The sequence below is a fragment of the Myotis brandtii genome, unplaced genomic scaffold, assembly GCF_000412655.1.
Source record: "Myotis brandtii unplaced genomic scaffold, ASM41265v1 scaffold888, whole genome shotgun sequence".
Classification (NCBI taxonomy): domain Eukaryota; kingdom Metazoa; phylum Chordata; class Mammalia; order Chiroptera; family Vespertilionidae; genus Myotis; species Myotis brandtii.
Genome location: NW_005371636.1, coordinates 181,572 through 195,059, shown reverse-complemented (window position 1 = coordinate 195,059; position 13,488 = coordinate 181,572). Strand labels below are relative to the sequence as shown.

The 13,488-nt window shown below is 47.9% G+C and overlaps 1 protein-coding gene across 1 annotated transcript in view; it reads left to right on the top strand.

The window, feature by feature from the left end:
- DENND1B (DENN/MADD domain containing 1B) overlaps nucleotides 1-13,488 on the top strand; it is a 97,385-nt gene that overhangs the window by 79,939 nt on the left and 3,958 nt on the right. Inside the window, exons 16-20 of the mRNA XM_014532352.1 lie at nucleotides 650-740; nucleotides 4,778-4,818; nucleotides 5,561-5,629; nucleotides 6,353-6,409; nucleotides 7,857-7,964. Of these exons, the coding sequence (XP_014387838.1) occupies nucleotides 650-740; nucleotides 4,778-4,818; nucleotides 5,561-5,629; nucleotides 6,353-6,409; nucleotides 7,857-7,964 (366 nt within the window). The remainder of the gene's footprint in view (nucleotides 1-649; nucleotides 741-4,777; nucleotides 4,819-5,560; nucleotides 5,630-6,352; nucleotides 6,410-7,856; nucleotides 7,965-13,488) is intronic.

Genomic DNA, 13,488 nt, shown 5'->3' with positions numbered 1-13,488 from the left:
CCTGTGCCCTGACCGGGAATCAAACTGTGACCTCCTGGTTCATAGGTCGATGCTCAACCACTGAGTCACGCCCGCCAGGCCCTCCTGCAGTTTCCGATTTCCATTCGTGAAGTTAGTCTGTGCATTTATATTTAAATAATGAGCTGCTGTTCCTGAGTCCTGGCTATTGCAATTCTGGGAGCATTTTCTTGTCCTGTGTCTGTGTGTGTGCATATATATATACTAGAGGCCTGTTGCACGAAGATTTGCACAATAGGCCTTCCTTCCCCTGGCTGCCGGCACCGGTTTCCCTCCGGTACCTGGGACCCAGGCCTTTGGTCGGGCCACAGCGGAAAAGCCAAGCCTCTTCAGTCTTCAGTCTTCAGTCTTCACTTGGCCGGAGCCTTCAGTCTTCGCTCCGCGCCTGTGTATGCACATTAACCCGCCATCTTTGTTGGGTTAATTTGCATACTCATCCTGATTGACTGGTGGGTGTAGCGGAGTGACGACCAATTTACATATTTCTCTTTTATTAGTGTAGATGTGTGTGTTTGTGCGTGTGCATAATTATGTTTCTGTGAGTGTCTGCTGCTCATGTCTTTGATATACGTGAGCCTTTACTCTGAGGAGAGCCATGACAATGAACCCATCCGACTCTCTTCCATTTCAGTTCATCGACGGGCGGCTGGCGAAGCTGAACGCAGGAAAGGGCTTCTCCGACGCCTTCGAGGAGGAGATCACCTCCGGGGGCTTTTCTGGAGGTAAAGACGACGTCCCGGGCGAGGACCCGTCTTCCAGAGGATCCGTCTGCCCTGTGTCTGGCAGCAGCGGCGTGATGCCCCGCTGTTCCCCCCTGAACGGGTGATGTGTCAGAGGCATCTCAGAGGGGCCGCCCCATCCATCCACTTCCTTTGCCTGTTCCCGTGACTCGCGGCATTGGGGTGGAGGGGCTCCCGAAGGGGTGATGGTTTGGGTCACCGCCCGCTATTTCTGGACATAAACTCACAGAGAGGCAGGCGCTGGCCTCTCCCTGCCCGTCCTCCGGGCTAGCGCTGTCTGCTCGGACGTACGAGGGATGCTACTGCCCAGGGAGCAGGCCACAGACAGGGTACATGGCCGTGCCCTCTGAAAAGAGAGGTTGGAACGCCACGTAGCTTCTAGATTGCTCAGTGAGTCGATTTTGTAGAGGTTTTGACCTTCTTTTGTTGTTGTTCATCCTCACCCGAGGATCTTTTCCCATGGATTTTTTTTTTCCAGAGAGAGTGGTAGAGAAGGGGAGAGACAGAGAGAGAGAAACATCTATGTGAGAGATGTCAGCACCGATGGGTTGCCTCCCGCGCACATCCGTCCTGACCAGGGTCAGGGATGGAGCCTGCAACCTAGGGACGTGCTCTTGACCGGACTTGAACCCGGGACCCTTCAGTCCGCAGGCTGACGCTCTATGCACTGAGCCACACGGGCCAGGGCTCATCATTGATGTTTCTCGCTCTCTGTCCCTCTCCCTTCCTCTCTGAAATGGATAAAAATATGTTTTTAAAGAAGACGTGAAAAGACAAATAGCACTCTTCTAAAGATGCCCCCACGTTGAATTTTACTCTTAAATGAGATCTAGTTATGCAGCATGGAAACAGAAAAGCCATCGCCGCCATCTATCCGTTCGTTAAAGTCATAAAGGGAGCCCGGCGCGGTGGGCCTTGGCCCGAAGGAAGCACAGAATTTCCCTGGAAGCACTTATTTTTTGGGGAAAACTTAGCAGAATTGACTCTGCAGGTGCCGAACCCGGAGCCCCCCACCTCCCTGCTCCCCTCAGCTCACTGGGAGGAATTTAGCTTCAATGGGACTTTTGTGTTAAAATAAGAATTTTTTTTTTTTATACTTTTCACCTCAGACAAGCAAAGCATTGTCAGCTCCTGGACAAATTGCTGGAGGCATCAATTGGGTATTTACATAACTGCCGTCTCATTATCTCTGTGACCCGTGGGGCTGGCGGCACCCCTGGGAGGAAGGTGACATGGGTGACAGTAATAGGGTGTGAGCCTTTCATGTGGATGGATTGTGAGCGGGTCCCCATTCCAGGCGATGGAGCGGGGCCAGGTGGCTTTGGTGGCTTCTCCAAGGGAGGGGCGGTCCCTACCGATGTCACTGTCGGTCTTATTGTTTCAAAAAAAGAATGGGGGGATAGCGGTCCCCAGCGGGCACCTGACTTGGGGACTGCATTTTCAGTACGACTTCATGCCAACCACGTTCTTGAAAAACGCAAAGGGTTTTGGATTCTTCTTTTTTTTGATCTATTTTTTTTTTTAAATTGATTTCAGAGAGGAAGGGAGAAGGAGAGAGATAGAAACATCAGTGATGAGAGAGAATCATGGATCGGCTGCCTCCTGTGCCCCCCACCCTGGGGATCGGCCTGCAACCCGGGCATGTGCCCTTGACCGGGGATCGAGCTGTGACCTCCCGGTTCAGAGGTCGACGCTCAGCCACTGAGCCACGCCGGCCGGGCAGTCCTGTTTCCCGTCTTACTGACGAAGGTAGTGGAGGAATTTGAAGGGGCGGTAACTAATCATCAGTTTTAGTGTCATTTTTTTGGCCGCACCGAGCAATTTAGACCAATTTACATGTTTGGGGATAAGACGCTACAAATGACTGGAATTTAAACAAGTACATAGGAGAGACAGGCTTGGTGCAGACCAGAGAGAGATTCTGTCCTTGAGGGTGAGAAAAATCGCTGTTTTGATGAACAAGAACAATGTGAAGAATTTTCTCAAAAAATGCTGATTCTTCCCATAATCCTGTTACTCGAACAGAAGGTCTTAGGGATTTTTTTTCCCCTTCTTTTTTCTTTCATTTTTGGCATTCAGATGCATTTTTTAAGGAGAAAAACAGCCTTTAAAAAAGAACATTTTCAAAGAATAATGTGCTTGTCTCTTCAATTTTGTGCTAATAGGAGCCTAGGATCTTAAAAGCATGAAATTTAAAGAGACAAGCATCCTTTAGACATTTAAAAAAAAAAAACACACAACAGGTTTCTACCTAAATTATACAGCATGTTTTCCTATCATCTTAGGCAGTTTTCTTAGGGACTTCTAGTTTGCCCTGCGCCACATAATTCCAGATTCTTTTTTTAAAAAAAATGTATTTTTATTGATTTCAGAGAGGAAGGGAGAGGCAGAGAGAGAGAGAGAAACATCCGTGATGAGAGAGAATCACGGATCGGCTGCCTCCTGCACCCCCCATACAGGGGACCGACTGAGCTGGCAACCGGGGCACGTGCCCCGACCGGGGAATTGAACGGTGACCCCCTGGTTCATAGGTCGACGCTCAACCCACTGAGCGACACCAGCTGGGCCCAATTTTAGAGTTGAAAAGTACAACTCCAATAATGTCACGGAGGTAAAAAACAAAATTTGAGAACAAAATTGGAAAGGGCTGAATGTGAGCTATAGATAGAATGTTATTTGTGTCAATTTTGTCTCCATTTTAAAAAGATGAACTGTTTTAGGGATTCTGTGAACCAGATACTCGCTGGGTAGCTAGGTCTTGGGGATTTTTTTTCCTTCTTTTTTTCTTTCATTTTTGGCATTCAGATGCATTTTTTAAGGAGAAAAACAGCCTTTAAAAAAGAACATTTTCAAAGAATAATGTGCTTGTCTCTTCAATTTTGTGCTAATAGGAGCCTAGGATCTTAAAAGCATGAAATTTAAAGAGACAAGCATCCTTTAGACATTTAAAAAAAAAAAACACACAACAGGTTTCTACCTAAATTATACAGCATGTTTTCCTATCATCTTAGGCAGTTTTCTTAGGGACTTCTAGTTTGCCCTGTGCCACATAATTCCAGATTCTTTTTTTAAAAAAAATGTGTTTTTATTGATTTCAGAGAGGAAGGGAGAGGCAGAGAGAGAGATAGAAACATCAGTGATGAGATCTCTGTTCCTCTCTGAAATCAATAAAAAATATATTTGAAAAAATTAAACAACCAGGAAGGCCGATGAAATCTGACTCAGTCAGTTGCTATAGGGCATGCCTTCTGGTGAGCGGTGGGGCTTCTGATATCCTTTTACCGACTAAATGGCCATCTTTGGAGCCGGATATGCGATCACTGGTGTTATTAGGACTGGATTTGTCTGCCTCTGAGCTTTCCAGTGACTGTGATGACCAGCGGCCTAAAAGCCACCTCCTGGCGTGAATCTCTCACACTTGGGTTCTCAGCTAGAGACTGTTTTCCAACGGGAGCCGCAGTTGAATTGCATTGAAATCAAATTTGTTGTCCATGAAAATTCATATCGAACATCCATAGAGAATCTTTTTTGTTCTCAATGTCCTCTGCATTTCTCAATTTGCTTATAGTTTTTTTTTTTTTTATCTTATCCACTTGAAATATTATCTCAAAACGAACCTGATTGTGTTAAAGAGGCAGAAAAAAAAAGGTAAAAGAGACACAAAACATTGAAAAATCAGTTTTTAAAAGATGCGGACATCTTGGCTTTCGAAAGAGAGATGGTATTTTTCCCTCTCTGAAGACACTATTAAAAAATGAAAGACGGCAGCATATTTTAACGTCTTGGCCTCATCTGTGAGTGAAGAAAACGTGTCTGTGCTTAAAAATGGTGATTATTGTTCGAAGAATTAGAACAGTTTATTCTTTCTCATGGCATTTCATGGCTGCTTCCACCCACCGCATTGCAGAAAAGTAAAAGTTGCTTCCTAAATTCCTGGCAGTACTCATTCTTGATAAATTTTGGTCTGTGGATTTATTTCTGGTCAAATATTCCTGACATCTTATTTTCGCCTCTTCCAGGGAGCCCGAGGTCGTATCAGCAATGGGTACATACGGTCAAGGTAATGATAGCCTTCCAGAATTTCTTCTCCTTCCACTCTCTATCTATGGGTTAGGTAGGTTCAGCCAAAGTATGCAGTGTATTGGCGGTCTTTTCAATGTGTTTGTTCTCACATTTAAACATCTTTGTTTCATGCTTATAGCTTGCTTGTATTTATGAATACGATTTCCAATGGAATGCTTTTGTCCGGAGAGAGATGGCTTCTTTTGAAAAAGCAAGATTTCACTGCCACCTTGAATTCTATTCCAAAACAGGGAATTGGGTGGAATAGTGAGATTTGGGGGGGACTTTTTCCCTTTCCGGTACAGTTTTTTTTGTTAATACGGTTTTTTCAAATATATAAAGCCCCTCTTCCACAAATCGAGACTTTATTGCCCAACCTGAAAACAGTCGGATTTCTTTTTTATGGCGCTTTAAATATACACCTGTTACTGGCCGTATCGCTGCAGTAGGCTTCACCTTCCAAGGTGAGCCCCGCTGGCGTGGCTCAGTGGTTGAGCGTCGACCTATGAACCAGGAGGTCACGGTTCGATTCCCGGCCAAGGGCACAGGCCTGGGTTGCGGGCTCGATCCCCAGTGTGGGGCGTGCAGCAGGCAGCCATGAGTCTCTCTCATCGTTGCTGTTTTGTAGGCCTTCGTTTAACCTGTGACTAAAGCTTTTTTTCTACCCTATCACCCGTGGTTGTTTCCAGGGCCATCTGGTTGACCGTATTTGGAAATGAGTGTCTGTGTTTCCTTTGCAGAAAGGAGGCGCCCTGTTCAACTCCGCGATGACCCGAGCGACCCCCGCGGTGCGGACGGCGTATAAATACGTGAGTCTTCATCGGATACTTAAAAACCCCACCGGTAAAATTTTACGGCATGGTTTTAGCCGAGAGACCTGTCAGTCTCGAATGTTCCCTACTTTCCTTTGAAATACCATGGTCAAAAATCAGAAATAACACTGAACAAAAGAAATCCAAGTGCTCGAATGGTGTCATTATATAGGGAGGATATCTATAATAATAAAAGGGTCATATGCTAATTAGACCGGACGTCATTCCGGACGTCCTTCCTGACGAAAGCTGGGGCTGGAGGGAAGCCAGCCGGGTCCCAGGTGCTTACAGGTAGCCCGGGGAAAGCCAGCCTGGATCCTGGGTGCTGGAGGGAAGCTGGTGCCGGCAGCCAGGGGAAGAAGGCCTACTCTTGCATGAATTTTCGTGCACCAGACCTCTAGTTTTATTTATAAAAGCTAACAATGGCTCCTCATTGTTTTATTTTTAAACATATTTGTATTGATTTCAGAGAGGAAGGAGAGGGAGAGAGAGATAGAAACATCAGTGGTGACAGAGAATCATGGATCGGCTGCCTCCTGCGCACCCCACACTGGGGATCGAGCCCACAACCCACCCAGGCATGTGCCCTGACCGGGAATCAAACCCAGTCTGCAGGCTGATGCTCTATCCACTGAGCCAAACCGGCCAGGGCTTGGGGACTCGTTCTTCAAGTGGTAAAAGGAGCGTTCTGAGCCCGACACTCGTATTCTTGTTTTCCAGGCAAAAAGCCACGCCAAGCAGGGCATCAAGGAAGTGAAGAGCAAGCTCAAACACAAGGTAGGCCTCCTCCTCCCGCTTGCGAAAGGTTGGCGCTCAGACCTCGCAGATCGCACGGGATGTGTGCTTTTAATGACTTTTGAAGTGTGCTTAGCCCTGTGTTCGGGAATGGATTTTTCATAACAAGCCCCCTGGAAACCGCCTGCCTGTGTGCGCCCACGGAGCCATCTCTTTATCGCTTGCATATTTTATCACAGGGCTCCGGAGATCTTCAAAGATGCTCTAACAGGATGTGTTGTTCCCATAAAGTTCATGGCCTTGATATATCTATCCCTCCCAAAATGCTTTGCTGCAAGCCGATCATTTTTTATGTATTTAAAAAAAATTTGTTTTAAGTAGATATTTTTATTGATTTCAGAAAGGAAGGGACAGGCAGAGAGGGAGAGAAACATGAATGATGAGAGGGAGTCATCGATTGGCTGCCTCTTGCCCACCCCCTACTGGGGATCGAGCCTGCAACCCGGGCATGTGCCTTGACCGGGAATCAAACCATGACCTCCTGGTTCATAGGTCGATGCTCAACCACTGAGCCACGCCAGCCGGCTGGGTGAAGCTAATGATTTTTTTAAAAGAAGATGATTTGGGGTGCAGAATTAAGCCATGAATGCCCTCCTTTGGTCTATGACAGCGGTTCTCAACCTGTGGGTCGCGACCCCTTTGGGGGTCGAACGACCCTTTCACAGGGGTCGCCTAAGACCATCGGAAAACACATATTGAATATATAATTACGTATTGTGTTTGTGATTGATCACTTACGCTTTAATGATGTTCAATTTGTAACAATGAAAATACATCCTGCATATCAGATATTTGCATGACGATTCATGACAGTAGCAAAATTACAGTTATGAAGTAGCAGCGAAAATAATTTTATGGTTGGGGGTCCCCACAAGATGAGGAGCTGTATTAAAGGGTCGTGGCATGAGGAAGGTTGAGAACCACTGGTCTATGAGCTCTTTCCAATAGTAGCTGCTTTACACTACGCTTGTCCTTCTTTGAAAAAGGTTTGTGTTTGAGGGTGTGTACTGGACTCTGTGAACATCGCATGTATGTGCATATCTATGCGTCTGTGTGTATGTCTGTTTGATTTGATTACATATTACATCTCGGCTGATTTTCTTATCGGTTGTTCTGTTTTGAAATTGTACCTTTGGAGACCAATAATCCCACTCAGAACTTTCATGGTCGCGACGGAGGGTGAATGATCCTCGTACGCGTTTGACTCAAATTACTCAAAATAGAGATTATTCTGGAAATTGTTCATTCACGACACAGAAAAATGCAGGGGGTCCTATTTTTCTAACTAGAGCCTTTACGCCTGCAGCCCGGGTGTTGTTTTGTTATTTACGTCTGTGTTGGACAGATACTTGGTTGAGGAACCCAAGAGCATCTGCCAGTCATCCGAGCAGCGTTCTGACATCACTCCTCGTCTCTCTCCCACGTGCAGGAGACTGAGGACGACTGTGGGGCCTACTCCGGTTTCGTACAGTACACCCCGGTCTACACCCTACACAACCACAAGGGGCCAAGCCGGGAGAAGCGCAAGCTCACCCAGGTACGGCTGCCCGCCCGCGGGCCTCCAGGAGGGGGCGTGCGGGAGGCAGCAATCCATGTTTCTTCTCTTTCCTTCTCCCTTCCTCTCTCTCTCTAAAAAAAAAAATTATAAATTATAAACTATATTTAAATAACTAGTTAACAGTGTTAAATAATAATAATAATAATGATGATGATGATGATTCCGCCAGTGAGGCAACCTGTTCTACCCACTGCCATCAGCTGGGAAACATTTATAGTGGGGCCTTGACTTAGGAGTTTAATTCGTTCCGAGACCGAGCTCGTTAAGGAGCTCGTTATTCTGAGACTGAGCTCGTTAAGGAGCTCGTTAACTCAAATTACTCTGTCAACTCAATGCAAAAAATCTCCGAGAGACCGCTGGTATCTCAAAAAACTCGTTAGTCTGGACACTCGTAAGTCAAGGCCCCAGTGTACTCACTCGTAAACGACTGATGGGTTTGTAATCGGCGTCTCAGTCTTGCTCCCAGGATGTTCAGTTCCTATCCGTCTCAGGCTCTCGCCTCTTATAAAGTTAACTTTCGCAGAAGATGGGCTGCCTCGATATGGGAGCCTGTGGGTTGTATTTACCGCGGGGAACGGGTTTCTATGTGAAGAGGAGGGGTTCTCTTACCCCCGTCTCCCCGAGTGGAATAACATCAGGGTCTGGGCACGTTGAGATCTTCAGGGAGGTAGGGGAGCATTTCTCCGGACAAATGCAGGTGGCGAAAGGCGGAATCTAGAATCAGCAAACTCTCAGGGAAGGAGGGGTCCCGGTGCCCACGTGTCTGCAGGTGGTACACAGAGCAGCAGGGGTGGAACGGGGGACAGAACTGGGACCCGGGTTCCGAAGCCGCTGCCTGGCCTTTGCGTTGGGAGGAGTCAGGCGGGGCCCTGAGGGACCAGGCTGTGGGGTTCCGAGCCAGACACCCCTGACTTTGAAGAAGGTCCTAGCCTTTGGCACTGAGCAGAACACAGCGTCCCCGAGCCTTGCTTCGGGCGCCTGGGAGATGGGGATGACAACCCCTGTCATTTCCCAGGGTGCCGCCGGCATTAGAGAGAGTGTGTGCGCGAGGTGGCGGCCACAGGCGCTCACGACTCGGCAGCCGTCTGTGTACACAGACACACACGTGTCCTTAGCTTCTGGCCGCCCATAGCCACGCATCTGCTCGCTGTCTTCCCTCCCGGTAGCCACTTCCCAGCGTCACAATAACCTTCCAGTCACTAACGTCACGGGGCCCTAACGGTGTCTGTTTCCATTTAAGTAGGAATGACTTGAAGACCCCAGGTTATGATTTGAAAAGACATATACAGTTCGTGCCCAACCGGCGTGGCTCTGTGGTTGAGCATCAGCCTAGGAACCAGGAGGTCACGGTCCGATTCCCGGTCAGGGCACATGCCTGGGTTTGGGGCTCGATCCCCAGTGTGGGGCGTGCAGGAGGCAGCGATCCATGATTCTCTCTCATCATGGATGTTTCTATCTCTCTTTCTCCCTCTCCCTTCCTCTCTGGAATCAATACAAACACATTGAGACCAAAAAAATATATATCTATATACAGCTCTTGTACCAAGAAACATCTTGGCCTGGCAGACCTTGAGGATGTGTTTTGTTGTCAGTGAAATTATCGAAATAAAGGATCTGGACTCGCCCGTTCGCCTGCCCCGTGCGCCCCGGGCCTCAGCTCCGGGAAGAGCCTTCCACCCCCAGTTTGCAGCCGGAGTCGTGTCGCTGAAGCACTTAATTTTCATCTGTTCTGCAGAGGATGTGAACGAGATGATGGTGATTGTTGACATTCCGAGGGTGTGCTTAGAAGCGAAAAAGGCACGTTTCCCCACCTGGGTCCCGTGGACGAGAATGGACCGACCCCCGGACTGTGTGGGCTCCGAGCCCGCGTGCGTGACTCGCTCGTGGCCGGAACCGATTGTGCATCTCCTCCCCCCGGCCCGTGGGAACCGCGTGGGGAGGTGCCGATGGGCCTGGCTGGTTCCCGTTTCCTTGATGAGGCTGCGCAGCATGTCCGGGGGACAGCTCCCAATTAGCGCTGCATCTGTACAGCCCAGGCCTGGCCCCTTCGGTGCGGGGTTGGCCGCGGCCCCAGGCTAACGAGGCCCCGGGGAGGGGGTCCCTCGTGTCCTGGCAGCCACCGCCGGTGGGTCCAGTGAGGATCCGAGCTGCACTTTGGTTTTAATCTGGGCCACACACGGGCCTTCTCTCGTCCATGTGATGGCAGAACAAGACCCTGTAGGCTTCGCGGGCGATGTTTGGACGACGTCTGTCCTCTACGATGCTGCCCTGCAGAAACCGAGGGGCATTTTCCAAGGATGAGAAATCCCTTGAAAGGATACATTGAATGTGTGTGCATCGAAGAGACGGCTGCATTTGTAATCATAGTAGCCTTAGTCCAGTAATTGTGTGTGTGTGTGTGTGTGTGTGTGTGCGTGCATCTCTCTCTCTCTCTCTCTCTCTCTCTCTCTCTCTCTCTCTCTCTCTCACACACACACACACACACACACAGCAGCAGCAGCAGCAGGACGGGTGCACCGTAGGCGGGAGCTTAGCTGTGCTGCACGTCAACATTAGCAGATGGATGGCCCCAAGCAAACCAAACACGGCACGCACCCCCATCCCCTGCGAGGGCAGGGCTGGGCTCTTTGTTGTGAGGCCCTCGGAAACCCTGGCAGGCGTCGCTCTTAACTCCTTCACGGCTGGGCCCCAGAGCCGTCCGCCCGGTTTCTTTCCAACCCGTCCAGCTAATTGTGCCGAAGCTGCACAGACAGTGTAGAGCGGGGGTCCTCAAACTACAGCCCGCGGGCCACATGCAAATGCAAATATTGTATTTGTTCCCGTTTTGTTTTTTTACTTCAAAATAAGATACGTGCAGTGTGCATAGGAATTTGTTCATAGTTTTCTTTTTAAACTATAGTCCGGCCCTCCAACCGTCTGAGGGACAGTGAACTGGCCCCCTGTTTAAAAAGTTTGAGGACCCCTGATGTAGAGGAAGGCTATTTCTCCCCGTGAACCATGACAGAAAGGGGGGTGTCCCTGTGGGTGAACAGCACCCCCCCCCTGGAATGCAGTCAGGACTCTCACCCACACGCAGTGTGTACAAGTGGACGTGTGTTTAATAGCTGTAGTTTCCACGAATATAATGCCACGTACTGTTCTATGTTTATATTTTAAAAATATATTTCTTTATTGATTTCAGAGAGGAAGGGAGAGGGAGAGAGAGAGATAGAAAATCAATGATGAGAGAGAATCATTGATCGGCTGCCTCCTGCACGCCCCCTACTGGGGATCGAGCCTGCAACCCAGCCATGTGCCCTTGGCCGGAATCGAACCTAGGCCCCTTCAGTCCGCAGGCCGATGCTCTATCCACTGAGCCAAGCCGGCCGGGGCATTTGTTCTATTTTTAAGGGTCTTTACGTCGAGGCTCGTGGTTTGAGATACGAGTAGTTTCCTCTCCAGTGTATACAGAGGGGAGATGTGTGCACTAGCAGGTACCATTTGGTGATGTTCCCTGTTCTACCCATCGTGCGAGGTGTTATGCACACCTCGGAGGAAACTTGGCTTCCTTTTTGGGTCCTTATGACTTCATTGGTGGATACATCCTGCTCCTGGATTGGCGGGATATGGCACACGCTCATTTGATAGCGGATGAGCCGTAATTTCACCTGTAAGGAAGGTGCGTGGAGGCCCCATGTGCCTGTTTGGCAAGGAAACACTTGCGAGCCGGGCATTTCAAAGCCCCCTTCTTGGTTGAAGGGGGACCAGAAAGAATCCCAGGACGGAAGCCTGTCTTTAAAAATAGAAGCAAGCAGGTGGCTGACGTCGTACAGATAATGAATCTTGTATCTTAATGCACAACACGGAGGACAGTAACTTCCTGTGAAATTTCTAGGAAAACACAGACGCATGCTCTCAATTATCGAGCTCCCAAATTGGCCCACTCGTGCCTCGTAGGCTGTGGATGACAGTCTCGTATTTAGGACACACGTTCCTTCATTGGAATTCAGCGGACGCCGGGAATAAAATGAATGTGATTATAGGTTGCGTTTCCCGCTCAGGTGACTTAATAGATTCCAGAACATGGCAAGCACGGCCCGTTGCATAGCGTTGCTTTATTGGTCAAGAAAGAAATGGCTCGGCCATTGGTTTGGAAGTAGCCAGTCGCTCTTCCGACCAAGGAAAAGCGATTGTCAGTCACCAGGAGAAAGATCACCTGTGTGTAGGAAGGAGGCGGCCCAGGTCATTGGAACGAATGCTTCTTATACATTTTGCAAAATTAAAAGAAAAAAATGTTTAACCGAATCGTGATAAGTAAAAAAAACACCTGTTGTTGTTGTTTTTTTAATTTAAATTTTTAGCACTTTGTTTAATTTGACTCGGTAGTGAGAGTACTGTTATGATCAAGCTGAAATGTTGAGTGAAGGTGATCAGGAAATCTATTCGCAAGTTCTAAATGATAAAAAAATTTTTGAAATGTTTTATGTATGTTCCCATTTAAAGACGCAGAAAAATTATTGTCTGAATTTTCTAAACACCTTTTAGCATCTCTGTACCAAAATCACTCTTTCCATAGCATATATTGTCTAATTTATGCTAATGTCACTAATTTTTAAATTTGAGCTTTTAAGGCCAATATTGAACAGTATTGGTGCCACATTGTTAATTTTAAAGAAAGTTATTTTCCCGTTTTTTTAATTGTTGAAATAATATTAATTTCCAGCATGTCACATACGATTGTAGTCCAACTTGTGCTCCATAGCTCCCTCCCCAACATCCAGTTATGGTTACAAGGCTGCCCTCTAGTGGGCATGAGATAATACTCCCTTTCCTTGAAAGATGTTGGTTGTGCAAGACAAAATTTATAATGATAAAATTTACCTTTCAGGGTAGTCTTTTTAAAACATGTTTAATTTACTATTTATTTTTCTAAATATTGATGTCAGAAAGGAAGGGAGAGGAATATAGAAACATCAACGATGAGAGAGAATCGTTGATCGGCCGCCTCCTGCACGCCCCACACTGGGGATCAAGCCCACAACCCGGGCCTGTGCCCTGACGGGGAATCGAACCGTGACCTCCTGGTTCCTAGGTCGACGCTCACGCCACGCCGGCCGGGCTAATAGAACCTCATCATAATCTGAACTGGATTGATGTCTCCTGCACCTTGCTATAGTTCCCACCTACAAAAATGACGACAGGCGTGCTTTTAAAGCTCTTTTCCGATTCCGAACCGCATGCGTTTTTTTAAGGTTGTTGCCATTATAATTCCGTGGAGTTCTAAAGTTTATTCTCACGTTATTTCATGCAAGTCCGAGCATCCAGAATGCATGAGCTCGGGGGTTTGCTGTGGAGTCTGGGTAGGCAAGGTAACACTTCAGAGCCCAACTCTAAAATGCGGACAGTAGCATAGAGAACCTGCCTTCAAACACATCACATGTCACAGCATCTTAATTTTATAAAGTCTAAACAACCATATTTGCCCATTCCTCTGCCTATATCCCTCAGCCCCCCCCTCCGCCCC